At 43.0% G+C, this 27,613-nt stretch overlaps 1 protein-coding gene across 13 annotated transcripts in view; it reads left to right on the top strand.

The window, feature by feature from the left end:
- The window catches only part of pnpla6 (patatin-like phospholipase domain containing 6), a 197,409-nt gene that overhangs the window by 158,235 nt on the left and 11,561 nt on the right, over nucleotides 1-27,613 (top strand). For 10 of the 13 annotated variants that reach the window (XM_069927599.1, XM_069927607.1, XM_069927608.1 and 7 more), the window contains 5 exons: nucleotides 1,430-1,546; nucleotides 6,668-6,816; nucleotides 14,902-15,054; nucleotides 24,214-24,330; nucleotides 25,094-25,181. In XM_069927599.1, the coding sequence (XP_069783700.1) occupies nucleotides 1,430-1,546; nucleotides 6,668-6,816; nucleotides 14,902-15,054; nucleotides 24,214-24,330; nucleotides 25,094-25,181 (624 nt within the window). Of the gene's footprint in view, nucleotides 1-1,429; nucleotides 1,582-6,667; nucleotides 6,817-14,901; nucleotides 15,055-24,213; nucleotides 24,331-25,093; nucleotides 25,182-27,613 lie in introns of those variants that run through there. The other 3 variants (XM_069927601.1, XM_069927604.1, XM_069927606.1) reach the window with 3 other exon arrangements.

Here is a 27,613-nt window from a genome sequence, read left to right as displayed (position 1 = left end):
TTAGTGTTTTAATCCAGTGCTGTTCCAGCGCCAGCAACCTGCATTTGAATCAGCGCTGCCTGAAAGGAGTTTGTACATTCTTCCGGTGTCTGCATGGGTTTTCTCCAAGTGCTCCGGTTTCCTCCCACCCTCCAAAAGCATAGGTTTATTAAGGTGTAATTGAGCAGCACAGGTTTAAATGGCTGGAATCAGCTTCTATCATATTGTAAATTGTCAATTGACCAGATCATCCCGCTCCCAACTAAATTCTTCTATACCGGAAAAGAATGACAGATTGTGGGAAGCAAGGTGGGAGAGTGGTACTCAGTTTAAATAGGGGTGGCAGCGATTGGTCACAGTAAATGGCCGCTCTTGTGTAGAATCTGAGAGGGAATTAGAACATAGAGCAAGCAGTACAACACAAGAACAGATCCTTTGGCCCACATATAAAGCACAAGGTCTGAAGACGCTGTGATTGAAGTAAAAACTGCTGGAGAAACTCAGCAGGTCGAACAGCATTTCTTTATGGAGCAGAGGTACAGAACTAACATTTTGGGCTTGAGCCCTTCATTTGTGCTGAACATGATGTATAAATCAAACTAAAAACATGCTGCTAGCTATCCCTTAATACTCCAGTTGTCTCTACTCCCATTCCAGGGGAGAATAACAGGGATTAGGATGGGATTTGTGTTAAAATGGTTGCTTGACAATTGACACAGATTCTGGCCCAAAGACCCTGTCTCCACCCAGATTTTTCTCTCTAACTGAGATCTTTGTTCAAGCTATTTTTGAGTTGAATAATCTGCTTGGAAAGACAAAAGCAGCAAATGGCATTTTTCAGGGACTTAAAGGTGGTAAATGTCACCGGTTTAGAGTGGATGCAGATGTGTAGAGGGAGGCAAAGGGCTCATACTTTAGAGGTGTATATCTGCTTGAAAAGGCCTCCTGGTGTCAGCAACATTGGATTTGTCATAAGCCTCATTCCTCTTGGTCGGGTGACCAAATACTTCTGTGGAGGAGGAACTATGAGGAACTTGGTGATAGTAAACCTTCCTTTAAACGTTAGGAATTATTAAATAAAGGAATAAACAGTTAGTGGGGGCTATGGGGATTCCATTGTGACTGACAGCGCTGGTGAATATTAATTATTCTGCTTATAAAATACAAATCAATTATCACCTATTGGATTTGGTGCAAGATAGTTGTTTCTCCCCTTCTCCCCCTCGCCATTTTATCCTGTCCCTCGGAAATTATTTGGCAGACATTGGGCTGCAGTCGTGGTGATGCTGTGGAGATTTCTATGGGCCTGTGAGTAGAAAGCTATGACCTCCCCTCCTCTACCCCTCTGCATAAAGCACCCATTTGCTCTGAGGAAGTGGGGGAGGTTGGTGGATCGTGCGCACCTGTGCTCTTCGAGGCCTCTGACTGCATCTGTTCCTCGTGTGGTTAGGCTCGCTGTGGCGGTACGTGCGAGCTAGCATGTCCCTCTCGGGATACCTGCCACCACTCTGTGACCCAAAGGATGGACACTTGCTGATGGACGGAGGATATACCAACAACCTGCCAGGCAAGTATGTGACAACAGGAGGGCAAAGGCCAAAGGTGAGAGCGGAATAAATAAGCTCCGTGTTAGCAAAATAAGCCAAGTTAAGGCACGAGGTGTTTTCAGCCAGAACGTATTTCTGAAAATTGGTGCAATCTCACAAGCTAAAGAAAGCCAATCACCTCTCCTTGTTGGATGTGCAAAACCTAATCTCATCTGTCACTGTGTAAGGTTCATGGATCAAATCAAATCCGGGGCTAATGATTTGCCACAGATCTATTGACTTGTTGAAATGGAATGGCAAAATCCACCAGTTTATTAATCACAATCCAACTACAGTAAAACCCTGTTATCCGGAATTCAAGCAACCGGCAACCTCTAGCAACAGGTAAAAAAAAATCAACAGTTTAAAATTGGCACATCCAGTGGTCAGTTGGCCAATCACACAATTTCCAGCAACTGAGAAATGCACTTATTTGGCATCTACCAATCCCCATAAATGCTGGATACCAGGGATTTTACTGTATTAAAAATGTCTGGTTGTAATGGAAGCATCTCTCTTTGGCTTTTTTTTAAATGATATACTCAACAGAATGAGTTTGGCAAAATTACAGCTGTAATTGTGACTGGCTGGTGGGGCTCTGCAATGTTTGTGACAGAGCATCCTGGGTACTACCTCTGCTGTACAAATGCTTGTGCTTCATGACAGAAATGAACATGCAAAGTGTGTGGGGGTGGGGGGGGGGGGGTAGGGAGGGGAGCCCAGGAGTGCCCCATGCAAGGCAGAATTAATGTAAAGAGAGTTGAGTGAAATTGAACAAACTGGGATTAAAATTCATCCCCGCTGCGATCCATCATAGTTCACAATGGTCCCAGGCTGAAAGGTGAGCTTGTATCTACCAGACGTTCTTGGATCACTGGGGTCGTAATGATGGACACGTGGAACACACACAGAACCTTGCAATGTGCATTCCTGTCTTGTGTTTTCATTTCTCAAGAGTAACCAAAATATATTTGAAGCTTGACTCTTGAGTGAATATTTACAGTAGTGTCTGATAATGCAATTGTGAAAATGTATATAATTGATTGGAGGGGAAATTCACATTACTGAAGAAGCAGTCTTGTAAAAAAAAGACTGCCATTTACAGCAGTGAGACTGGGTAAAGGCAGTAATGCATTCTGTATTTCAGAAGGTGGCGATCTCAGTCCACTTCCTTCAACTGTGCTCACGGAGCTTTATAATGCAATTTACCAGCCTTATTCCTACACAGCTTCGCTTGCCCATTGGCTAATATGCCATCAGGATCAATAATTTGCTTTAAGTTCCATGGTCAAATTTAGCTCGGTGTGGATACATGAACATGCATCTAAAGATATAAATTAGAAGCAGCATTTGCCCCTTGAGAAGATCTTGCATGACTCAGCTCCACAGTCCATTCAAGCCCAGGTGACCTTTCCTTCCACTCTTCCCCATGTCAAGAATCTTTCCACTTCTGTCTTTCTGCCTTGAGAAATATTTAACAAATCTGATTCTATTGCCTTTTGGACCATAGAATTCCAAGGTCTCCCAACCATCTAAGAGGGAGAAAACATTCTCTTGAATTGGTGATGTCTTATTTTTAAACATCTTAAATTCCCACGAGTGGAGCTATCCTCTCAAAATGCGACATTATCTTCCATGTTTCAATCTGGTGTCCTAAACTGCAGCTGAATCTTTCTGCCATTTCCTCATTAAACAATTCAGGCATTACAGTATCTGTTTCACAAATGTTCTCTCAACTGCTTCCAAGCATTAACATCCTTCCATTATTAAAAGAAAGACCAATACTGTAGACAGTATTCCAGATGTTGCTTAACTAATTCCCCATGTAGTTGTTGTACACCCTCCCAATTTTTGTATTCACTTCCACTCACAATAAACAATAACATTTTGTTAGCTATCCTTGTTGTCCTTAACCATGAAATAGCTGCTGGAATTCCATATAATTTAATATCCACGAACATCTTCCCATGAAATACATAATCTGTTCAATAAAAAAAATGCAGAAACAGTTTGGTAGGTGATCTCTTTCAATGTGCATCTGTTTTGCTTTCTCAGATTAACTAAAACAAAACTTTCAATGCCTTCAATCTAATTATAAATGCAATTTGTTTGTAAAACAGATGTTAGACCAACATGCCTGGAATTCCCTTCTTCTTCCAGCTTTCATCAATCACAGAGTAGTATGCACTCTTCCCCAATCGTTTCTGTTTCAAGAACATTTTGAAGGATCTACAATAAAACCTTCTAGTCTAATTTTTAAGCCATTATGGATACTTCAGATGTTGAGCCTGCAATCCCCTTTCTCTATTCTAAGTACTAATATTAAACACGTCTATTATTTGGGAATTTCCATTTACAATAGGGATATTATCAGTTAATAGATTGCTTCCTCTTTCAAGTACTGTCAGAAATATATTCATTTAGTTTGACAGCCTTTGCAAGATCCAGTTCAGCAGAATGAGAATTTATCGTCATGAACAAGTTGCAAAATGTCACAGTGCAAACATCGATATAAACCATCTTACTAAACAGAGAGATAAAGTATTTCTGGTTGCTCTTTATATTTCCTCTGAAATTTATTTCTTTCTACCTCCTTCAACAAGTTGGGCTTCTCTTTCACCAATACCTTCCTCTGGTTTTGAGCTAAAATTGGCAGATTTGCCCATCTTAGTTTGAGAGTCGTTCTTTGGAAATTCCACCTGCATAAATCTTGGCTCTTAATAGCTGGTTTGATTTCTATCTTTCAAACCCTTGAAACTTTATATGTTGATCACTGTTGGATAAGTGCTCATAGGTTGCTAGGCTGATAACAAAATGTCTTAATCTATTACAAACTGGCCCTTTATTGGGCAAGACGTGCACTCCAGAGATTCGTGATTGGCATCTTGTAATCTACTTGACAATTCATCCATTAAAGCTACTAGCTAATCTCAACACTGATACATTCCACCACTCCACCAGTTCTAATTTGAGACATGAAATGATTCTCATTCAAGTTCTTCCCCATTTTGACCCTTCATCTAGTCACCAAGGCTGCTTAAATTATATCCTCTGATCATTAAATTGGTGAGAAGGAATAAGGCATCACCTCCTGTTGTCTCATTGCCCATCTTTTCTTTTGGAGCTTGCGTAAAATTTCCAGTCATCTCTCAGCAATGACTACCACGTTAGATTTGTGGCTTCAGTTTGTCAGAGTGGAATGCATGTACAGAAAGAACACTGGGTAGGGCCACACCCTCTGAGCTTTCCACTCTAATATTTTACTTGTGTACTTCTTCTTGGTGACCTTGCATCTTTTTCACAATTTCTGACACCTTTAACCTCCTTCATTTGATTTAGAGTATTTTCGAGCTGTTTGTTGCCTTCTTTGTCCACGAGCTAACACTCCTGTTACTCCTGTTTACTTGTTTGGAGACTTCATAACTGCATCAGCTGCTATTTTCTGACCTCACCCCACACTGGAACTTGATTGACTTGCTTGGATTCCATTCCAAGACCACAATGTTACCCACTGACCAGAATCCTGTCCAATAGACATATTGCTCCATGTTATTACCAGCAATTGTGCTTTGCTGGATGATGACCGCACATTGCAGGCCATCCACGCAATGAATGGGTTTTCAGAAGGTTTCATCAGCTTGTCCTAACCCGTCTCCTCCAGTCTTATGATATCCATAGTCATGGAGTTGCACAGCACAGAAACAGCCCTTTGGCCCAACTGCTCCATGCCAATCAAGTTGTCTTCCAGAGCTAGTCCCATTTCTCCCATAATCCCTCTAAACCTTACCAATCCATGAAGCTGTCAAAGTGTCTTTTAAATGTTCTAATTCTCACCACTTTCTCTGGTAGTACATTTCATTCACCACCACCAACCAAGCCCCCCACCCCCACCCCTTCCCGGAATGGTAAAACATCTCTTAAATCTCCCTTAAATTTGTCCCCTTTCCTTAAATCTCTGCACTCTAGTTTTAGATGGCTGTGACTATCCATCTTTTCCATGCCCCTCATAATTTTATAAAGTTCTCAGCTTTTGGGGAGAAGGCTGAGCAGTGGGACTGAATGGAGAAAATGGATCAGCTCATGATTAAAATGGCGGGGCAGACACGATGGGCTGAATAGCCTATTTCTCCTCCAGTATCTTGTGATCACCCTTCAGCTTCCTTTGTGCCCAGGGAAAACAGACCCAGCCAAACTAATGTCTCCTCAGACCTCAAGCTCAGCAGTTCTTGTCAATCTTTTTTGGCCCCACTCTTGCTTGTGTTCCTCCAAATCCGGCCATTGCTTGTCACTGAATTTAGTTGCCCTGTGATGTCGCCTCACCTTCCACTGACAAGAGCCGAGCTCTGAAAGTCCTTCCCCTTACATCTCTGCCTCTCCACCCCTCCATTTCAAAGCTGGTGAAAAGCCACCTTCATTGAGAAGGCATAACAGTATTTGCTTGTGCATGATCGGAGGCCTTGGCAGAGTTTCTTTGCAGATGCTGCTGAAAGACTACTCCTGATTTTCTTTAAGGAGACGTTATTGTCAAATTTTAAATCCTAAATATTACTTGGAGCACTGTGTGCAATTAACCCCCGCCCCCCGCTTCCAACTGCATGTCCAAAGTTGGGCAACAACTGAATTCCCAACTGGTATCGATTATGCTACTTTAGTTTGGAGTGGATTGATGTGCCAGATGAAATTACTGCCTTGCACCCATGTCCCACTCAGCTGCCATTCAATATGGAATCTGTTACTCATTGAAAAAGATTAGGTTTTTTGAAGTTGAGCACGAGTTGAATATTTTGATGGTTCTAAAAATCATTAAAATTGGTCCTCTGATGCGCTACGTTTGCATTTTGTTTGAAGTGGATTGTTGTAAACGGAGTGCAAAGCAGCTTTTGTCCATTTGCAGCGTAATAAGAATGGAATGGGTTTTTTGTGTTATTTTTGGAAATGTTGCAAAAGCTTTGCTGTGTTTCTCCGAGGCCTCGCCGAGTGGAGGCTATTTCTGGGTGCAGTTTCCAGGAAGCACCTGTCCACAGGCAGATGCTGCTTTACACAGACTGATTCGTCAGCTGAAGTGTTAAATAAATTGTCCTTTTTTCTCTATATAATTCCAGCGGATATCGCCAAAACTATGGGTGCCAAGACAGTCATTGCCATTGATGTGGGAAGCAGGGATGAAACCGAGTTGTGTAACTATGGAGACAGCCTTTCGGGATGGTGGTTGCTTTGGAAACGCCTTAATCCGTGGGCAGAAAAAGTTAAAGTAGGAAACTTTGCAGAAAAGTCTGTTTTTGAGTCCGTTACGCAATGAGCTTCATAAAAGCAGCTGCAGCGACCAGCTGATGCATTGAGAGGGGTTTGCTGATTAATTGCCCCCGAGTTTATTTGTTTAATAGTTAACAGTTTATTCTCGGTTCTGAGGATTGACAGAGGCCAGGGGTGAATGACGAGATGGTTTCAATTCACCTAATGTAAACTGATGGCTCAAGAACAAGAATGCATCATTGAGCCTAAGATTTGGTTCGAATTTTTCGTGGTTTCCTGTGCAATTCCTGCGTACAATGCCATTGCAAATTCAGAAGAGATATTTAACTCTGTGAGAAATGTGTGCACAGATCTGGCTTGAGGAGGAATTTCTTTAGCCAGGGGATAGTGAATCGGTGGAATTTCTGCTGGTGAATAGTGTGTACACAAGGTCAGGGTCAATCTCTGCCTTAAATACACCCAACGACCTGGCTTCCACATCCACCTGTAGCAACAAGTTCCACAGACTCACAGTTTTCCGTTTCCTATTTAAATTGACCCCCTTTTATCCTGATGTTGTGTCCTCTTTTTATCTAACTTTTTAAAAATCTAAGTTTAAACATACTGCACTGTAACGGGCCCTTTCGGCCCATGAGCTCGTGCTGCCCAATTACACCTAATTGACTTACAACCCCTGTACATTTTGGAGGGTGGGTGGAAACCGGAGCACCCGGAGGAAACTCACACAGTCACGGGAAGAACGTACAAACTCCTTACAGACAGCGCAGGATTTGAACCCCAGTTCCGGTCGCTGGCATCACACTAACCATTACACTCACCATACCCCTCTTGTCCTCGACTTCGCTACCATGGGAAACATCCTTGCCACATCTACTCTGTTCAGGCCTCTTGGCATTCGAAATGCCTCTATGAGCTCCTCCTTCATCCTTCTGTACACCAACGATGTCCGTCATCTGTACGGGCAGCACGGTTAGTGAATCAGTAAGAGCAATACTATTGGAGTGCCAGCAATCCGGGTTCGAATCTGGCATTGTCTGTAAGGAGTCTGTGCGTTCTCCGTGTTTGCGTAGGTTACCTTTGGGAACTCCAGTTTCCTCCCACCCTTCAAAACAAACTAGGGGTGTAGGTTAATTGAGTGTAATTGAGCAGCCCGGGCTTGTGGGCCGTAGGGCCTGTTGTCATTCTTTATGAAATTCTCTTGCTTACTTGCTCTTTTGAGTTTGCAGGAATAAAAGAGTCTAATGTACCGTTCCTTCTCAAACCTTTGTGTGTACCTGATAGATCGACTGTTGCTCGTTCTCCTTCCATCAAACACAAATGAATATGTGTGTGTCTTGCATTCGGCCTGCGTGTAATGTCCTTCGTGTTCTCCCCTCTCTCTCTGTCCTTTCTCTAAACCTATTTTCTGCATCATTCTCTGATAGATCGTGTGAATGCTCAGTAATCAAAGCTAATTTTATAATCAAGCAGTGAGGGGACTCAGCGAGTCAAGACAGCATCCAAGAGAAGTAGTCAGCGTCTTGGGTCAGGATGCTCTCTTGAGACCAAATGAAAAGCAAGAGATGACAAGGGGAGGTTTCAAGTGGTGATAGGGTACTGAACAAATGAGGGTGAACGCGTAGGGTGGAAAACCACTTGAGAGTACAATGGAAGACCATTCTCCCCTTGTCTGCGTGGGATTCCCTCGGGGCCTCTGGTTTCCTCCTACCTTTCAAAACGTATGGGGGTTGTAAGTTAATTGGGTGTAAGTTGGCAGCATGGGCTTGTGAGCCGAAAAGGTCTGTTACCGTGCTGGATGTCTGAATTTAAATATCCTCTTGAAATGAATGCCATTTGCCTTCTTCACCACTGTCTCCACCTGCAATGGATGAAGCTGAGGACAGACCTGCCTGTAGGGGAATGGCATTGTGCTATCTTCTACACTAACTGTGCCACCCCATAAGAGCAGGGATGTGGTATTGAGACTATATAATTCACTGGTGAGACCTCATTTGGATTATTGTGAGCATTTTGGGCTTCTTATTTAAGAAAGAATATGCTGACATTGGAGAGGTTCACAAGGATGGTTATCGTGTGAGTTTGACGGCTCTTGTCCTGTATTTGTTGGAATTTAGAGAATGAGTGGGGCTCTCATTGAAACTTTTGAATGTTGAAAGGCATGGACAGAGTAGATGTGAAAAGGTTGTTTCCCATGGTGGGAGAATGTAGGTAAAGAAGGCACAACTACAAGTTTGAAATTTGTCCACTTAGAACAGAGATGCAGAGGGATTTCTTTAGCTGGGGGGCGGGGTTGAATCTGTGGAATTTTTTGTGACAGGCCATTGTGGAGGCTGGGTCATTGGGTGTATTTAAGGCAGAGATTAATAGGTTCTTGATTAGCTAGGGCATCAAAGGTTATGGGGAGACGGCTGGGAAGTGGGGCTGAGTGGGGAAATGGATCAGCTCATGATTAAATGACAGGGCAGACTCATGGTCAGAATGGCCTATTTCTGCTCCTATGTCTTACAGTTTTATGACACACACAAAACTTAATGAGCAAAACACCATAGGGCGCCAAAGCAACCCAAAACCTAATTGCATGAACTTTTAATCTTCCAGAGTTAGGCTATCCTCACTCCGATCCAGTTCACCAATTCCATCTGTCCACCAGCTCCCATTCCTACCTTCCTATTCCCCTATCCCCCGTCCCTGCTCATGGACTCATCCCCAACCTGGCTCCAATTTCCATTTTTCCACTATCCTACACAACTTGGCTCCACAAACCTTTTTTTTGTTTGCTACCTCCCCTGCCTACTTTTGTCCTGAGAAAGGTTCCTGACCCAAAACATTTTTTTTTCTCTCTCTCTCTCTCTCTCTCTCTCTATTGACCTGCTGAGTTCCCTCCTGCTTGTTGTTTGCTCAAGGATCCAGCATCTTTGGTTCCTGTGTTTCTCCTCTTGTTCATATTTATCTTTCACAGGTAGGAGTTAAAGAAGCTTCAGGAAATTGTCACCTTGAGGACAGTATCAAAACCACAAAACCCCTATTGTTGGCTTTCACCAATTGTTGCTATGGTTTTGCACTTACTGATCAAAGCTGTAGCAGATATGACTTCCAGCTGTTCTTCCTCAGAACTATGTGACCCTAGTGCTTTGCAGGATGGCGAAGAACCTGTAATCTTAACAGCAAACAGGCAAAATTGATCAGTTGACCTCTGAGGTTGGGTGGGCAAAGCACGAGAGGACATGGATAAAGGGTGAAAGATGAAGTGTTTAAAGAGGGTGGTGGAGTGTGGAACAAGCTGCCAGTGGTGAAGGTGGGTTCAATTTTAATATTTAAGAAAAATTTGGACAAGTGCATGGATGGGTGAGGTATAGAGGTCAGTGGGACTAGTCAGATAGTTCAGCACTATGGGCCTACATGGGGCAATTCGATGAGATGGGGTAATTCGACCAGGTGGGGCTTTTCGATGAGATAGGGCTATTTGACGAGAAGCGACAAAGAGCCTGATTCTGTGCTGTAGTGTTCTAGAGGGGAAAACTTAAAAGAACAGTGTCTGTAGCTGCTTTTTCATGGTTAGAATTTTTAGTCTAGTAACGGGAATGAGCCAAAAGCAGTCTGGAGTAGAGCTTAATTGGAGGTGGGCCAAGTACTGTGGAATCTGGCATCAGGGTATAACACGGTTGGAAGAAAAATGATGCAATTTGGCAAGAACAAAAGAGAGAAAGCAAGCGAGTAGGTCAGTCTAGTACAGGAGCTGACAGAACTGAGTTCCTCCCACTGGCATGAATGTTGGAAGATGGCAGAACATGTTACGAAGGGAGTTAATAAAAGAAAATATATGGGATCGTGGACTTCACAAATGGAAGCAGACTACACACTGCAAGGTTTCTTGAGCCTGTACAACTCTATCTAAAAATTGCATTGAATTCTCTCAGCACAGCCCCATAGAGAGTGCAGGAAAAATTTGTGAGCAGTTCCAAGGATGAAGGATTCCAGATGAAGGATTCCAGTGACAAAAAATACAATAGGAACGTCTTTGAAGTCCATGCAGCAAGTATCGTGAGTGTGGAAGTGTAAAAGGTCTGAACAGTTCCAGCTCAGGGTAAATGGAAAGTTTTTCGATAATGGAGGAATAAATGACCAGAACACGGATAGAAATTAGCTGGCAAAAGATTCCAGAGCTTTTCACATGAAGAATTTTAGTGCTTTGATGAGTGATCTAACGTCTACTGCCTTGTGATGGATGTAGGCTCCTTTGTGGCCTTCAAGGAAGAATTGGATGAGCATCTGAAGACAAAAGATTTGTGGGGCTTTGGGGAAAGGCCAGTGGAATCCAACTGATGAGTTTACTCTAAAGAGAGCTGACATTTCTGAATGTGGTGGGCATGCATCGTGTTGGGGTTCCCCACGTGAGTCATGGGCCCCACCCTCGCCCACAAACTGCAGGAAAGTGGTGGAAAATCAGGGGCTGGGAATTATGACACTGCCCTACGGGAGTGTTCTGCCTTCAATTCTGCTGTCTAAAGTAATTAACAACCTTGCAATTTCCTGATTGAGCCCCACATCAAGCAGAAAACACCTTGCTGAAAGACTCGAGAGACTGCAGACACTGGAATCCAGAGTTAAATCTGAGTTCCAGGTTAAACAGCATGAGTGGGGTAGGGGGGAAATGGAGAGACCATTTGTTGAGTCACATTATGGGGAGGGAAGAGAGCCAATTTCAGGAAGACAGTGGGAAGGAGGATGAGACAGGGGCCGGGAGGTCTTTGGTGGATGGAAAAGGGGTGAAGTGTGATGGACAAATGGGGGAAGGGAGAGCTGGAGTTGGGAGACAGAGGCAGGTGAATGATCAAGTCCACAGGGGGCATAGTTAGCTTAGAGGTTAGTGCAGCACCTTTACAGCGCTAGCAATTAGGAAATCCTGTGCTACCTGTGAGGAGTTTCTACATTCTCCCTGTGTCTGCGTGGGTTTTCCCAGGGGCTTCAGTTTCCTCCAACCGTTCAAAACATACCAGGGGTTAGGTTAAGTGAATGTAATTGGGTGGCACAGACTCATGGGCCAAAAGAGCCCGTTACCATGCTGGAGGTCTAAAAAAAATTTTAAATAGGAAGAGAAATAGGCCATTCAGCCCATCGAATCTACCCCACTATTTAATTATGAGCTGATCCATTTTCCCATATCCCTACTGTCCGGCCTTCTCCCCAGACTAATCCAGAACCCATCAGTCTCTGTCTTAATTACACCCAATGACGTGGCCTCCACAAGCGCCTATCGCAACATATTTCCACAAATTCACATCTTCTGGTTTAAGACATTTTTATTAATTTAATTTAGTAAATGTATCATCAGTAAATAAATACTGGTGACAGTAATGACAAAACCTACATTTAAAAAAATATATGAAAAAAGAAAGTAAAAGAAACTTGCTATTCTCCAAATTTGACCCCCTTCCTACAGAGGCTGTTGGCAAAATACATTGTCCACTATCTGATAATGAAAAATAAATAAATCAGAAATTAGTTAAGCTTACAAATTTGGGAAATAATTAAGGAAGGAACCCCATATAGAAATAAAGTTTACAGTCATTACAGTAGTGGAGCATTTAATTTTTTTCTAACGACAGACAAGCCATTTAGAGTGAGTGGAAGGGGCGGCATCTATCCAACTCATGAGTGTGGCCCTTCTGGCGATCAGGGAGGCAAAAGCTACTCCGTGGGATGGTGAAGAATTCAATATCGGATCATTGGACTTGCACATTCCAAACACGGCAGTAGAAGGAAATGGGGCCAAATTAATATTAAGAACTAAGATAGAGTATGAAATACACCTTCCCAATAACTGAAAAGAGAAGGAAAAAGTCAGAACATAGGATACAATGAACTATCCTCAGTTTTACATTTATCGCTTTAGTTCGGAAAGAATTTAGCCAATCGGGTTTTGGAATCGTGGACACGATGTGCTTCAAATTGCAACAGCAAGTCTAGCACAGAGAGAGGATGAATGAATATGTCTCAAAATAGAATCCCATGTAGTCTCAGAAAATATTTGTTGGAAATCTTGTTCCCATTGTTTTTTTAATTCTATCCAGGAAATTATCGTTAGGTAGCAAAAATAGATCATACAGGGCAGACATATGGCCACTTATGGTCCAGTTGAAAACTATACATCTTCACTATAACATGAAAATCCAAGTCCTGAGGAAGTCTCAAAGATAAAGAGTTTAAAAATTCCTAACCTGTAAATATCAAAAAAAAATGTCTGGGTATATTAAATTTAGCAGATACTTGTTTGAAAGAGGCAAGAGAATAGTTGATAAAAAGGTTCAAGAAAGATTAGATGCCTAAGCCAGACCATTGATACAAACCAATTTCTTGAACTGAGGGAGGAATAAAGGATGCTTCCTGAATTGAAACCAAATTCTCAATGTATATCTGACAACAAAATTATCCAGTAATCTGAAAGCAGAGAAAGGTAAAGGTGCTCCAAGAATTGAAATAAGGGAGAACTTTTTAGTAGATTTAATTTCTAAATTAATCCAACATGAAGCATCTGAGAAAGCCTTGTATTGAATCCAAAAAATAACGTATCTGATATTAGCTGCCCAGTAGTAAAATCTAAAATTAGGTAATGCCAAGCCTCCATCTTTCTTAAACCCTTTCTGACATCGGCACATGCTTTCATGACAAGAGCATCAAAAGCAGTAGGTTGGAAAAGGTGTGCCTCACCTGAATGGGCTGTGTAGGTCCGTGGATAGTGGTGAGGGAAGATGGGCAAGAGCAGTTGGAGTTGCTGGGGAAAAATGGGTGAGGAACGATGAGAAGACTGGGGAATCATGGAGGGAGGAGGAAAGGGGTGGGGAAGGGAGGATGTGGCTGGGGATGGTAACCAAAGAAATCCTGAAGGAAATTTCCCCAGGTCAAGTGGCATCCTTCAAGGCAAAGGAACGGTCAACGTTTCAGAAGTCAAGGACTTGGGTTAAGCGTGAAGAGTGCCAAGGAGAGATGAGGCAGGGGCCCATTAGTAATTGGAGGAAGAAGATAAGGAGTTGGAAAGGTAAATCAAGGGAGGGAAATCCAGGTGGATGATAGCCAAGTGAACAAGTGGGGGAGAGGTGATGTCTTGGTGACAAAGGGGGAGGGGGGGTGGGAAAAAGGGAAGGACAAGAAATGGTAAAAGAACCGGGATTGTGGGAGGGGGAAAGGTCTGACACTGGAAAATTTAATGATCATTGAACTACAGTTACCCAAGCCAAATATGAGGCTCTTCCGGTTTGCACTTTAATTTTTTTTTAATTTACACACGCAGCACGGTAACAGTCCATGCTGTCCAATTTATGCCCAATTTGCAGTACATTTCGAATGGTGGGAGGAAACCGGAGCCCTTGGGGAAAACCCATGTAAACACAAGGAGAACATTCCAACTTCTTACAGACAGCGTGGGATTTGAACCCCAGTCCCAATCGCTGGTGCTGTAAAGGTGTTGCACTAACTGTTACCCCAACCGTGCTGCCCACACTTCACCTTACTGTGTAGTTTGCCGAGAACAGACAGGATGGTGTGGGAATGAGAGAAAGCGGTGAAATTGACCTGCACCAGAAGTTCAGGATGGCAGTTGTGGACAGAATGCACCCCTCTCTTTCATCTCTATCCCAACTATCCTCCCTCTACATTCTCAATCCTGAGACTGGATCTCAGTCTGAAACATTGACCAACCCAGATGCTACAGGGGTTCACTGTTCCGCCAGCAGTCTTTTTGCTCCTTTTTTCCGTATCCACACTCTCTCGTGTCTTCTGTGTGCCCAATGTACTCTTACTAATGGTTGGAAAACTACCTAACAATCCTCTTGTCCCATGGTGATCAGCTTTCTTGTTTCATTGTGCCACACTCAGTTTCTTGCACGCTCTTTTATCCACACGGATCCACTTGGTTTCCCTCATCAGTCTTCACTCTCCCACACTGTAACTCTGCATAGGTGAAGAGGTCTATACTCTGTTAACTTTGCCTAGATCACAGCGAGAGCGTACTTTTGGTTTAGAACGTTGCTGGGCATTTGGTAGACAGTGCTATTTGCAGATCCCATGTTGATCTAATGTATTCTAGGTTCCAGACATGGCCGAAATCCAGTCCCGACTAGCTTACGTGTCCTGTGTCCGACAGCTGGAGGTGGTGAAGAGCAGTGCGTACTGTGAATACATCCGCCCACCAATTGATCGGTTTAAAACCATGGACTTCGGCAAGTTTGATGAAATTTATGTAAGTACCTATTTTAGTTTGATTTTAGAGAATCAAAAGTTACATGGCAAGGAAGAGACATGTGAATGCAAATACCTGATTCTCCTGCCCTTAATTCTCTTGGTTTAGTTTACCAACATTGTCCTCCATCGTCCAGGCTCTTTGGTTTACACTAACCTCTCAAAGAGGCCACCTCCCCTTCCGTTGACAGTTAACTGTTCACGAACAAGCTCATGCCTGTCTTCCGTGATTCTGTGCACAAATGTACAGGAGGAATTTGGCATCCATGGGAAGCCAATGGGCAGTCGCTGTTTCAGGCCTGAGCCCCTCGTCAGAGACAAAGAAGTATTCAGGAATCAGAAGCTTATCCCATTCTCATTCTATTTTTCTCAAGATGTATTTCTCTGTTTGGTACTATCCTGCCTGTGTTGAGCTTAATATGTGGATCGTGGGCCTTTCATTGGATCGGGTACTATCCTGCCTGTGTTGAGCTTAATGTGTGGATCGTGGGCCTTTCATTGGATCGGGTACTATCCTGCCTGTGTTGAGCTTAATGTGTGGATCGTGGGCCTTTCATTGGATCGGGTACTATCCTGCCTGTGTTGAGCTTAATGTGTGGATCGTGGGCCTTTCATTGGATCGGGTACTATCCTGCCTGTGTTGAGCTTAATGTGTGGATCGTGGGCCTTTCATTGGATCGGGTACTATCCTGCCTGTGTTGAGCTTAATGTGTGGATCGTGGGCCTTTCATTGGATAGGGTACTATCCTGTCTGTGTTGAGCTTAATGTGTGGATCGTGGGCCTTTCATTGGATCGGGTACTATCCTGCCTGTGTTGAGCTTAATGTGTGGATCGTGGGCCTTTCATTGGATCGGGTACTATCCTGCCTGTGTTGAGCTTAATGTGTGGATCGTGGGCCTTTCATTGGATCGGGTACTATCCTGCCTGTGTTGAGCTTAATGTGTGGATCGTGGGCCTTTCATTGGATCGGGTACTATCCTGCCTGTGTTGAGCTTAATGTGTGGATCGTGGGCCTTTCATTGGATCGGGTACTATCCTGCCTGTGTTGAGCTTAATGTATGGATCGTGGGCCTTTCATTGGATCGGGTACTATCCTGCCTGTGTTGAGCTTAATATGTGGATCGTGGGCCTTTCATTGGCTGCAAAGGCAAGTGAAGGGAATTCACCACCACATTGATGAATTTTCACTGCTGGCCACACATTAGGGTTTGGTGCTCCGTTTCGTTCGTCCCACTGCTCACTGCCAGGGAGATGATGGCACTCGTGGAATAAAGCAAGAAACTCTGCAGACACTAATTGTAGTAAAAACACACAGAAATGCTGGAGGAGCTCAGCTGGTTTCGCAGCGTCCACAGGAGGTAAAAATATATATAAAACCGACGTTCCTGGCCTGAGCCCTTCCTCAAAATATGACCACTGCGAATTCCCATGGACGCTGCGAGACTGGCTGAGTTGTTACTACAATCACCTTGTCTGCAAACTTTTGTGTTTCACTCCAGGGATAGGGAGTATCCGTTTTAGGGTTCTAAATTTATAAGTTCACTATTCTGAATTAAAAACAGAAAATAAATCCCACGCTACCTGCTGTGGCTTCCTACACCCACCCCGAAATGCATCACCAAAGATCAGAAGAAATTGGTGCTGGAGTTGGCCACCTGGTTGGTTGAGTCTGCTCCATCATTCAGTGAGATCATCGGTCTTTGGGCTCCACTCCATTCACTGCCTTTTTCTGTGACCCTTAATTTCCCGACCATCCAAAAATTGAATTAACTCTTGTCTTAAATATATTTAATGAGGCAGCCTTTGCGGCTTCCTTGTGCAGAGAGTTCCGCACATTCACTGCTCTCTGGGGAAAAGCCTTCCTTCCTTGGCTCTGTCCTCCAAATCTTGAGGATATAAATCCCCTAGTTCAGTGGTTCACAGCCTTCCTTCCCCCCCCCCCCTACTCACATACCACCTTAAGTAATCCCTTACTAACCACAAAGCACTTATGGCATCCTGTGGAAAGAAACAGGTTGAGAACCACTGCCTTGCCTTACCTTCTACTCTCACCTACCAGTGAAAACAACTTTCTATCTTCTCTAACCCTCTCATTCTTCTAAATGTGTCTCATTTTTGTTTGTCGAAATTAAATTCCATCTGTCTTTGCTCCACCTAACTTTCCATCTGATCAGTACCTTCTGCGCTATCTAGAACACCAGTACTTTCAGTGTCATCTACACTTATCGTCTCTTGAATATCTCCAGGGGTGGTGTGCTGCTAGAGCTCACCAGGGGGTCGCTCTGGCACCTCATGGGCCGTTCCAGGTACCACCTTTTTTTAACACTTTTTTTATTTTTCACACTATGAACCATATTGACCAAAATACACACAAATTTCCCTCTTGAATATACACAGTGTCATTTTCTCCCTTTTTCCCCCCTCCCTTCCCTCCCTCCTTCCCACCCCCCTTCCCACCCACTCAACGTTCAACATATACAATACATTAAACCCATTAAACAATGTCATCACACAATGAAAATAAACAAGTAAATTGTGTCATCTACTTTTACACACTGGGCCATGCATTTTGTCTTCTTCTCATTCTGTCATTTTAGGTGGTGGAGGTCCGTGGTAGGACTTCTCTGTTGTGTTCCATGAATGGTTCCCAAATTTTTTTGAATACTGTGATGTTATTTCTTAAATTATATGTTATTTTTTCCAATGGAATACATTTATTCATTTCTATGTACCATTGCTGTATTCTCAGGCTATCTTCTGATTTCTAGGTTGACATTATACATTTTTTTTGCTACAGCTAAGGCTATCATAATAAATCTTTTTTGTGCTTCATCCAAATCGAGGCCAAGTTCTTTACTTCTTATATTACTTAGAAGAAAGATCTCTGGATTTTTTGGTCTGTTATTTTTTGTGATTTTATTTAATACCTGATTTAGATCTTCCCAAAACTTTTCCACTTTCTCACATGCCCAAATTGCATGTACTGTTGGGTCCCATTTATTTAACTTTTGGGGCGTGGTGTATAGCCTGTGTAACCAATTATATTGTATCATGTGTAACCTCGTGTTTATTGTATTTCTCATAGTTCCGGAACATAGCTTTTCCCATGTTTCATTCTTTATCTTTATGTTTAGATCTTGTTCCCACTTTTGTTTGGGTTTACAGCTTATTTCATCGTTCTCTTTCTCTTGCAGTTTGTTGTACATGTTTGTTATAAATCTTTTAATTATCATTGTGTCTGTAATCACGTATTCAAAACTGCTTTCTTCTAGTAACCTCAGCCTGCTTCGCAATTTGTCCTTCAAGTAGGTTTTCAGTTGGTGGTATGCAAAGATTGTACCGTGAGTTATACCATATTTGCACTTCATTTGTTCAAAAGATAATAATTTATTTCCCAAAAAACAATTTTCTATTCTTTTGATCCTTTTTCTCTCCCATTCATAGGAACATAGGAAGTAGGAACAGGAGTAGGCCAAAAATGGCCCATCGAGCCTGCTCCGCCATTCAATACGATCATGGCTGATCTAATTTATGACCTAACTCCACCTACCTGCCTTCTCCCCATATCCCCTAATTCCTCTACCATGTAAAAATTTATCTAACCGAATTTTAAAAATGTTTAATGAGGCAGCCTCAACCACTTCCCTGGTTAGAGAATTCCAAACATTCACTACTCTCTGGGAAAAACTATTTTTCCTCATCTCTGTCCTTAAAGGAAAGGTTATCTATTGCGAAAGGGATTAGTTGATGTTGCGACGATATTAAATTTGGTAGTTGGTAATTTGTTTTTTTCCTTTCTATGTGAATATTCTTCCAAATGTTGATCAGATGGTGCAGTACTGGTGAATTCCTATGTTGCACCAGCTTTTCATCCCACTTATATAGTATATGTTCAGGTACCTTCTCCCCTATTTTATCTAGCTATAATCTGGTCCAATCTGGTTTTTCCCTTGTTTGATAAAAATCTGATAGGTATCTTAATTGTGCGGCTCTATAATAATTCTTAAAGTTTGGTAGCTGTAAGCCCCCTTGTTTGTACCATTCTGTTAATTTATCTAGCGCTATCCTCAGTTTCCCCCCTTTCTATAAGAATTTCCTTATTATTTTCTTTAGCTCCTTGAAGAATCTCTCTGTTAGGTGAATTGGTAACAATTGGAATAGGTATTGTATCCTTGGGAAGATATTCATTTTAATCAGTGTTAGTGGTAAATCTTTCCAATGTTCTAAGTCATCTTGTAATTTCTTCATTAATGCCTGATAATTTAATTTGTATAGATGGCCTAGATTATTATCTAGTTGAATACCTAGGTATCAGATTGCTTGTGTTTCCCATTTAAATGGTGATTCTTTCTTAAACTTTGTGAAATCCACATTATTCATTGGCATCGCTTCACTATTATTTGTACCCCGATACTTCTCCATGTTCCTTCAATTTCTTATGTAATTCTTTTATTGATAATTCTGGTTCTATTAAGTATACTATGATGTCATCTGCAAATAGATTGATTTTATATTCCTTCTCTTTTATTTTTATCCCTCTTATTTTATTTTCTGTTCTTATCCGTTCTGCCAAGGGTTCTATAGCTAATGCGAACAGTGAGGGAGATAGTGGACATCCCTGCCGAGTTGACCTGCTTAATTTAAATTGGTTTGATATATATCCATTTACTGTCACCTTCGCCAATGGTCCCTTATATATTGCTTTAATCCAATTAATATATTTCTCTGGTAGGTTGAACTTCTGTAGTACTTTAAATAAATAATTCCATTCTACTCTGTCAAAGGCTTTCTCTGCGTCTCAGGCAACCGCCACTGTTGGCGTCTTGTTTCCTTGTACTGCATGGATTAAGTTAATGAACTTACAGATATTGTCCGTTGTTCATCTTTTCTGAATAAATCCAGTTTGACCAGGCACCACCTTGTTGCCGTTTTTGGTGGTGAGCTCTGGCACCTAAAAAAATTAGCCCTGCCCCCCTGTATATCTGTGGAGAGGGAAACTGTGTTGACATTTCAGATCTTTCATCAGAACTGGAATTAAAGATTCACATGTGTAATCTGAAGGCACAGGGAGAAGATAGGAAGCCTGAGATAAGAAGGAGCAGTTAAATGTCAAAGGGCATCAAAAACCTTGAAGTTGAGGTCAAGATTCCTTTATTGCCATAATGTTACACGCAACAGCCTTCTGCCTGCCCTAAGGTAATCAAAGAATCACCATTAGTGTCACCCTGTGCCCTTACAGTATGAGAGAAAGAAAGTCCCTTCACTCCATGAATCCGCCTGCAGCGGTCCTGCAGCCGCACAGACTTCTGTTCGATTCAGTGACGCAGCAATAATTATTTGTCCTTTCTGAAGGAACTTGAAAGGAATGCTATATAGCTGATTACCTGAAATAGCTGACTGGTGAATGCTGAACCAGCGTAAAGATAATGTGGTTCATTAGAAGTGAAGAAAAATGAGGACAGGAAGCCTGGAGGAGGTTTTTCATTTTGCATTTGCATCTTTGCAGCAGTGAATCTCTTTATCAGCCTGACCCACTGTGTATGAGGTTGGTGTGGCTGGTCGTGATCAAGATTGTGCATGAAACCTTGCGACAAGGGATTGCTGTGAGCTCAGAAACGTGACACTGTAAGGAAGGATTCCATTCCAATAGCTCCAATTAGCCCATTCATTAATAACTCCTGTAGCTGGATTCTGTTAGCATCTGATGTCCTCAGGCAGAACAACAGTCTCCAGTTGGACCAGTGCTCCTGTGCTACAACAGTTCCATTCACTAGAATGTCTGCAGCAGTGGATTTCCCAGCCACTCCACATATTCACCATCAATGCATCTAAATAAGATAGTGCATCAGGAGTTGGCCATCTGGCCTCTTGAGCCCTGCTCCATCTTTCCGTTGGGTCTTCTGGCCACAATCTCAGCTCATATCCATTCCCCACTCGGCAAAAATCTATCCAACTGCATCTTAAATTATTTAACGAGACAGCCTCTTCTCCTTCCTTGGGCAGAGGATCCCACAGATTCACTACTCCTTGAGAAAACCAGTTCTTCCTCATCTTCATCCCATATCTATTCTCCTGAATCTTAAGGCTATCTCCCCGAGTTCTCATATCACCTACCAGTTGAAACGGCTTTCCTGCCTCATATCTATCCCTTTATGTCCCTATGTGATTCCCCCCCCCCCCTCATTCTTCTGAATTCCAGCAAGTGTTGTCCAGACAACTCAACCTCTCCTCCTTGGCTAACCCCCTCATCTCTGGAATCAGTCTGGCTGGTGAGTCTCCTCTGCACTACTTTCCTCTAGCAAGGAGACCCGAACCATTTACAGTGCTCCATGTGCGGCCTCACCTCTCCCCTGTATGGTTTCAGATCTTAGATTCAATCCCTCCAGCAGTGAGGGCCAATCCCTCCGGCAGTGAAGGCCAACGTTCCATTTGCTGCCTTCTCGATAGCCTGTTGCACCTGCAAACCATCCTTTTGCAATTCGTGTACAAGCCCTCCCATGTCCCTCTGCATAACGGCATGCTACAATTTTCCACAGTTTCAATAATAATATTTTTCCTTCCAAAGTGGATTGCTTCACCTTTACCAACATTGTCCTCCATCTGCCAGCGCCCTGTCCAATCACTTAACCTAACTATATCTATTTAAAAAGCTCTTGGTGCCTCTCATCTTAGTCCTTTCGTGTGATCTGTACTCCCTGAGCAGGCACGTCCAAATGATCTGGGTGAATCTTCAGCTTCTTTCCAATTCTTGCCCCTCCTCCTGCACTCTCCCCTTCAGCAAGTGCAGAAAATGCACGGATCTTTGTTGACGATTGATGTCCAATTCCATTGACAAAATCTTCATCCATATCTTTGCATTCTCTGGACTTACTTTCTGCGATCCATAAACAGACTCATACGAACCCTGCTCATGGCCCACTGGTGTGTACTGTCCCCCCCCCTTGCCCCTCTCCAGAACACTGGTGCTGGCCCACTGATGGCCCATCCTACTCATCTGCCTCCAGAACCCTGCTCCTGGTGAACTGGTCTGCACCATTCCACTCCCTCCTGTCCAGAGCCCTCTCCCCCCCCCCCCGACCCCCACCACAACATTGGTCCATAATTAAGCAGTGCTTCAATTTTATAAAGCATGCATCATTATTTTCAAAGCCCTTAATAGTTCCTATTGGGAGCATAAGTGAGCCCAATCATAAGCTCCATCATTTACTAAAATCGACTGATTATGTCACATCAACTCCATTTTCCTAACTATGGGGAACAAAATTGCACGTCCCCAAACCTGTTCATCCATGATGGGAGATGCTCACAAAAGCGAGTGCAATAACTATAGTTTGTTTAAATTCTTAACATGGCAAATCATTCCAGGGTGATCCACTGGAAGCCATCAAAGGAGATGTTCGATCAAGCAATATATTTTAAAACAGTTGACCAAAGAATTTGGTTTTAAATAGTATTTTAAGAGAAATAAATAGAGTTGGAGAGGTGGGAAAAGATTGGAAGGAGATCTCTGAGTTTATGGTCCCTGCATCTGTGCACCTGACCATCAATGGTGCAGGGATTAAATGCTGGGTTGATCAAGGCCTTGGAGGAGTTGGAGGAGCTCAGACTTCTGGAGCACTGGAGAAGACGTAAGCGATGGAAAATAAAATGGCAGCGCTGCTGGAACTGCTGAAATGACAGGACTGCCGCTGGTGCGGACTTGGGAGAGCAGGAAGCGGAGACATAGCACTACTCCGCAGGATCCTGCTGCCCGGTCCTGATGCTGACAGCTCTGTGAAGGCGTTAAACAGCCTGTTAAAGGAGCTGATGGTGGTTTTTTTTTAATTCTGTGACCAGTATCTATGCTGAGCAGCAGGCCACAAAGGATTGCAGACTCGGGGCGAGCAGCAGACCAGTGCAGGGCACCAGAAACGGGACAAACAACCTCCAGTCCACATCACACCCCCTCCCCCCCAAAGCATGGCGGCAGAACACCAAAGAGCTCAGCGACTAAAGGACCCAAACATGCTGCAAGTAGCTGGCAAAGGGTCTGCACAGGCCTGCTGGAAACTGGCTCACAGGAACCAGGTATTGGAACCTGGACTCGAGAGAGTGCTGAAGGCAAGAGGGGCTCCCGAGGGACCTCAGGCTCTGATCATATTGGGCTGGAGTTTGTGCGGCTGAAGAGGTTGCAGGAGTATTGAAGGCAAATCCGTGGACACTCAGTGACTCTAAAGGGACTTTGCTTCTCTTTCTCCTTTTGTTAGAGGCACCAGGCAATACCTGTGGTGACTCTTTGTTTGCTTTAGGGCAGACACAAGTTAAAGTGTATCATGTATATTACATTTTGTGTCTTATTATGTGACAATAAAAGGAATCTTGAACCTTGAAAGGGGAAATAAGAGTATATCTATATCCTTGTCCTTAACTTGCAAAAGGCTCATGTCCTTTTACAGCATGTTATTTGGAAAGTGAGCAGATGTTATCATTTTATTGAGGCAATTGAATCAAAAAAATAGGGAGATTACACATCAATCCTTGAAGGCCTTGGTGAGACAACATCTGGGGTCTTTAAATACATTATTGCGAAGATGGACTAGTTTGTTTTATGTAGAAAGATGGTATGAGCTCGGCATGTCTGCACTGGAGTTTGATCAAAGCCTATCAGATCCTTAGAGGTTTGGACAGAGGTGGAGGCTCAAGAATCGAGAACTTGAAGTCACTGTTTAATAATAATGAATTACATTATAAACCGGCCGGGTTCCTCCAGCATTTTCCTCCAGTGTGTTTTACTACAGTCACAGTGTCTGCAGACTTTCATGTTTCACTCCATGGTTAGTCCACTTGTTTACCTGCTTTTTCTCTCAAAATGTTGCAAATCTCTGAAATAGCAGTGACTTTCGCCACGCGGCGATCACTGCCTGGTGAATAGAATCGTTCGATTAAATTCACTTGTGGAGTGGTTTTCAGCTGTTTGCGTTGGCTTTGCGTCCCAGTCAGTGGCTGCTCTTCTAGTGCTGTCATGAGAGCTGGCGAGGGCACCCTCGATCGTTATGATATTCCCTTTCACCTTCTGGACATTCCCAGGGAAGGCTGCCTCTTGCCCGCTGTGTAACTCACGGAGTGGGTGTGTGTGCCTGATGTTGTCCGCCCTACCGCTCATTTCCTGATTGCCCACAGAATCTCGGATACCAGTACGGGAAGGTGGTGTTCAGTAACTGGAGCAGGGGAGACATCATCGACAAGATGCTAAAGGACCGAAAGTCAGTGGACTATTACGAAATCAAAAAAAAGAACGTGAGTACAGTTCCCGGAGCCTAACCTGCTCACAAAAAATGCTCCCCATTAGCAAAACAATGTCAGGGTCACTACAAGCAAATTGACATTGGAATGCAATAAATCAAAATAGGAATCAGTTCAGCTTTTTGGCTTGTTTTTTTTAAAATTTAGACATGCAGCATGGGAACAGGCCCTTTCAGCCCATAACCAGGTGCCGCTCAATTACATCCAATTGAGCTACCAACCCCATTTGTTTAGGAGGGTGAAAACTCGTGCAAGTCACACCAGAATGTACAGGCAGCAGTGGATTAGAACCCAGGTCAATGGCAACTGTAATAGTATAGCACTAAACACTACAGTTTAGCTGTACCACTAAATAATCCAGTGCTGGCTGACGTTCATTCATCTTCCAACACCTAACTTCGCCAAGTCCTTCTCTAAACCTCTTGCTCTCTTTTCTTCATTATGTTCCTTAAAATTGATCGCTTCAGCCAAATTTTCATCATAACCCTCAATGCCTCTTTGTGACGCTCATTACCACCTTCCTTTTAATCCTCTGTGGAACGTTTTACTGTGAGAAGGGTTGATGCCCATCTCCTCTGCCTTGTCCAAGTCAGGGGTCTTCTGTTGGAGTACCTGTGCATCGCCGTCTCTGCTTTCCAATTGTGTTGCCTCCTGCAAGAATCACTCAGTGACTGGTCTGAGATTGCCTGTCCTCAGACAAAAACCACGTGCCGAAGTGCTGTACTGAGACCACTGACTATAAACCTTCCTTCTGCAGGTCTTTATGTCCTCGAATGCGGCGTTCACTGACCTCGCTGAGATTGTGTCTCGGATCGAACCTCCAAAGAGCTACAATATGGCAGACGGTAAATGGCCACATTCCAAACAACCTGTCAGAACCATCGTTCTTGTCCATTTCATTTACATTTCAAAGTAAACTCACCCCATTTTCCACGAGTTTCCTGTCAACTATTCTTTCTCTGCAGTAGTGTGCCTTTTCATGAATCGTTACCAAAACAGTAACAGGTTATTGTGGAGGATATCTGTACAAGGTGAGGGGAGGAAGGTTTAGGGGAGACGTCAAGGGTAATTTTTTTTAACACAGAGAGTGGAGGGTGCCTGAAATGCATTGCCAGGGGTGGTGGTGGAGGCTGGTACAATTTAAAAGGCACATGGATGCAAGAAAAGTAGAAGGTTATGGGTGTGATGTTGGAAAGGTTTAGGATTATATACAGTAGGTCTGCACAATATTGTGGGCTGGAGGGCCTGTAATGTTCTATGTAAGTTCTGGTCCTCAGCAGGAGACTGAACCAGGGCTTGTAGCTCACTGGGCTGGGTGATTTACTCTCAGCTCAGCTCTTGGACTGGTCAAAGTGGCCAGCTTGTCTGTTCATTGGGTGGCATCTGTAGCTATAACCATCAAACACGGGATCTGTAGGAACCTGTTAGATAACACCAGAAGGTAACCAACCTCCCACCTGTAAGGATCTGGAACCAGGAGTTACACAAGTGCCATGCGACGAAACAGCATTCTCCAGTTCTCAGTGCAAAGCACACAGACACATAACCAATCATAACACAGATACAGACAGGAATATATATGCAGGACAAATACACACACATACATTGCTTCATGAATTTGAGAGTCTCGGATGGTTAATGTGAACAGTTCCTTTGGTCATTCAGCCTTCTCACTGCCTTTGTGTAGTAGAGCTGAATGTCCTGATTTTTTGGAGTCGGTCATTAAATTTATCAGTGAAATCATTGTGTTTTTCTGTCTGGTGCCAACAGTGAAATAATCATGTTATTTTCTATTTAGCTGAGACCATGAGAGGTGCAGTTAGTTTCAAAGATAGATCCATTGGAGTGCAGTTTACATGGGGAGGCAGTCACAGAGCGACGTGAGGGTCACATCAGAGTGGTGTATTAGAGGCAGTTTTGGAGATTTGGATGCAGAGGACATCTTTAAAGGTTCTTGAGGAGTCACGTGATGGAGTAGTGGCCGGTCAGGGAATTCCAGCCCTCTCCCGAAAAGTTTTAAAAAAAAACACACAAAGCACAAAGGTACAAGATTAAAATTTATAATAAAGTAAAAATAAAGGTGAGAAGAAAACGGCAGCGAAGAGAGAAAAATTGAAAACAACGGGAAGAAAAGAGGAAGAAAGAAAGTCAGAAGAAGAAGGTGAAGGCCTTACCTGTCTGAAGAGGCCCGCCGCGGAGAGAGAGGCCCGCTCCCACAGTTCAGTGGAGGTCCCGGGCTCGGGACTACAAAAATGGCTCACAGAGCCGAGTAAAAGTGCGCAACCGCGCATGAAAAAAAACACACTGACGGGAGGGGGGAACAGCTGCGGAGTCGATCTCCACAGCTGAGAGAGACACCTGCAGCACAGCAGCAGGTGCAGAACACAGACAATAACGACAACAAGAAAGAAGAGGGTAAAAAGAAAACAAGGAAACAACAGATGGTCAATCCAGAGGAAGAAGAAGAAGAACAGAAAGAAATGGAAGAAGAAGAGAAAGGCAAGACAATGGATGTATCTTTTTTTAAAGAATATATGGAATCAGTGAAAGAATGGCAATTACAAGAATTTAATGAGATAAAAAGAATTAAGAATGCAGAAGAAAAAATGAATAAAATGGAAATGGCCATATCAGAGATGGGAAAAAGAATGGAAAATATGGAAGAACGAAAAACAATTGTAGAAATGGAAGTAGAGGAATTAAAAGAGAAATTAGAAGAATCTAATAAAAAAGTTAAAGAGGCACATGAGCTGTTAGCTCAGAAGATAGATATAATAGAAAATTATAATAGAAGAAATAATATAAAGATAGTGGGCCTTAAGGAAGATGAAGAAGGCAAGAATATGAGAGAATTTATAAAAGATTGGATCCCCAGGGTCCTAGGAAGACCAGAATTACAGGAAGAAATGGAAATAGAGAGGGCACATAGAACTTTAGCCCCGAAACCACAACCGCAGCAAAAACCAAGATCCATTTTAGTAAAATTCCTAAGATATACAACAAGAAAAAATATATTGGAGAAAGCAATGAAGAAAGTAAGAGAAGACAAAAAGCCACTGGAATATAAAGGTCAAAAAAAATTTTTCTATCCAGACATAAGTTTTGAACTCCTGAAGAAGAGGAAGGAGTTCAATACAGCAAAAAAGATCTTATGGAAAAAAGGATATAAATTTATGTTAAAGTACCCAGCAGTACTTAAAATAGTTATTCCAGGGCAACAAAACAGACTATTCTCGGATCCAGAGGAAGCAAGGAAATTTGCAGAACAACTACAAAA

Source organism: Narcine bancroftii, chromosome 3 (assembly GCF_036971445.1).
Source record: "Narcine bancroftii isolate sNarBan1 chromosome 3, sNarBan1.hap1, whole genome shotgun sequence".
Lineage (NCBI taxonomy): Eukaryota > Metazoa > Chordata > Chondrichthyes > Torpediniformes > Narcinidae > Narcine > Narcine bancroftii.
This window is presented reverse-complemented; position numbering and strand designations above follow the sequence as displayed.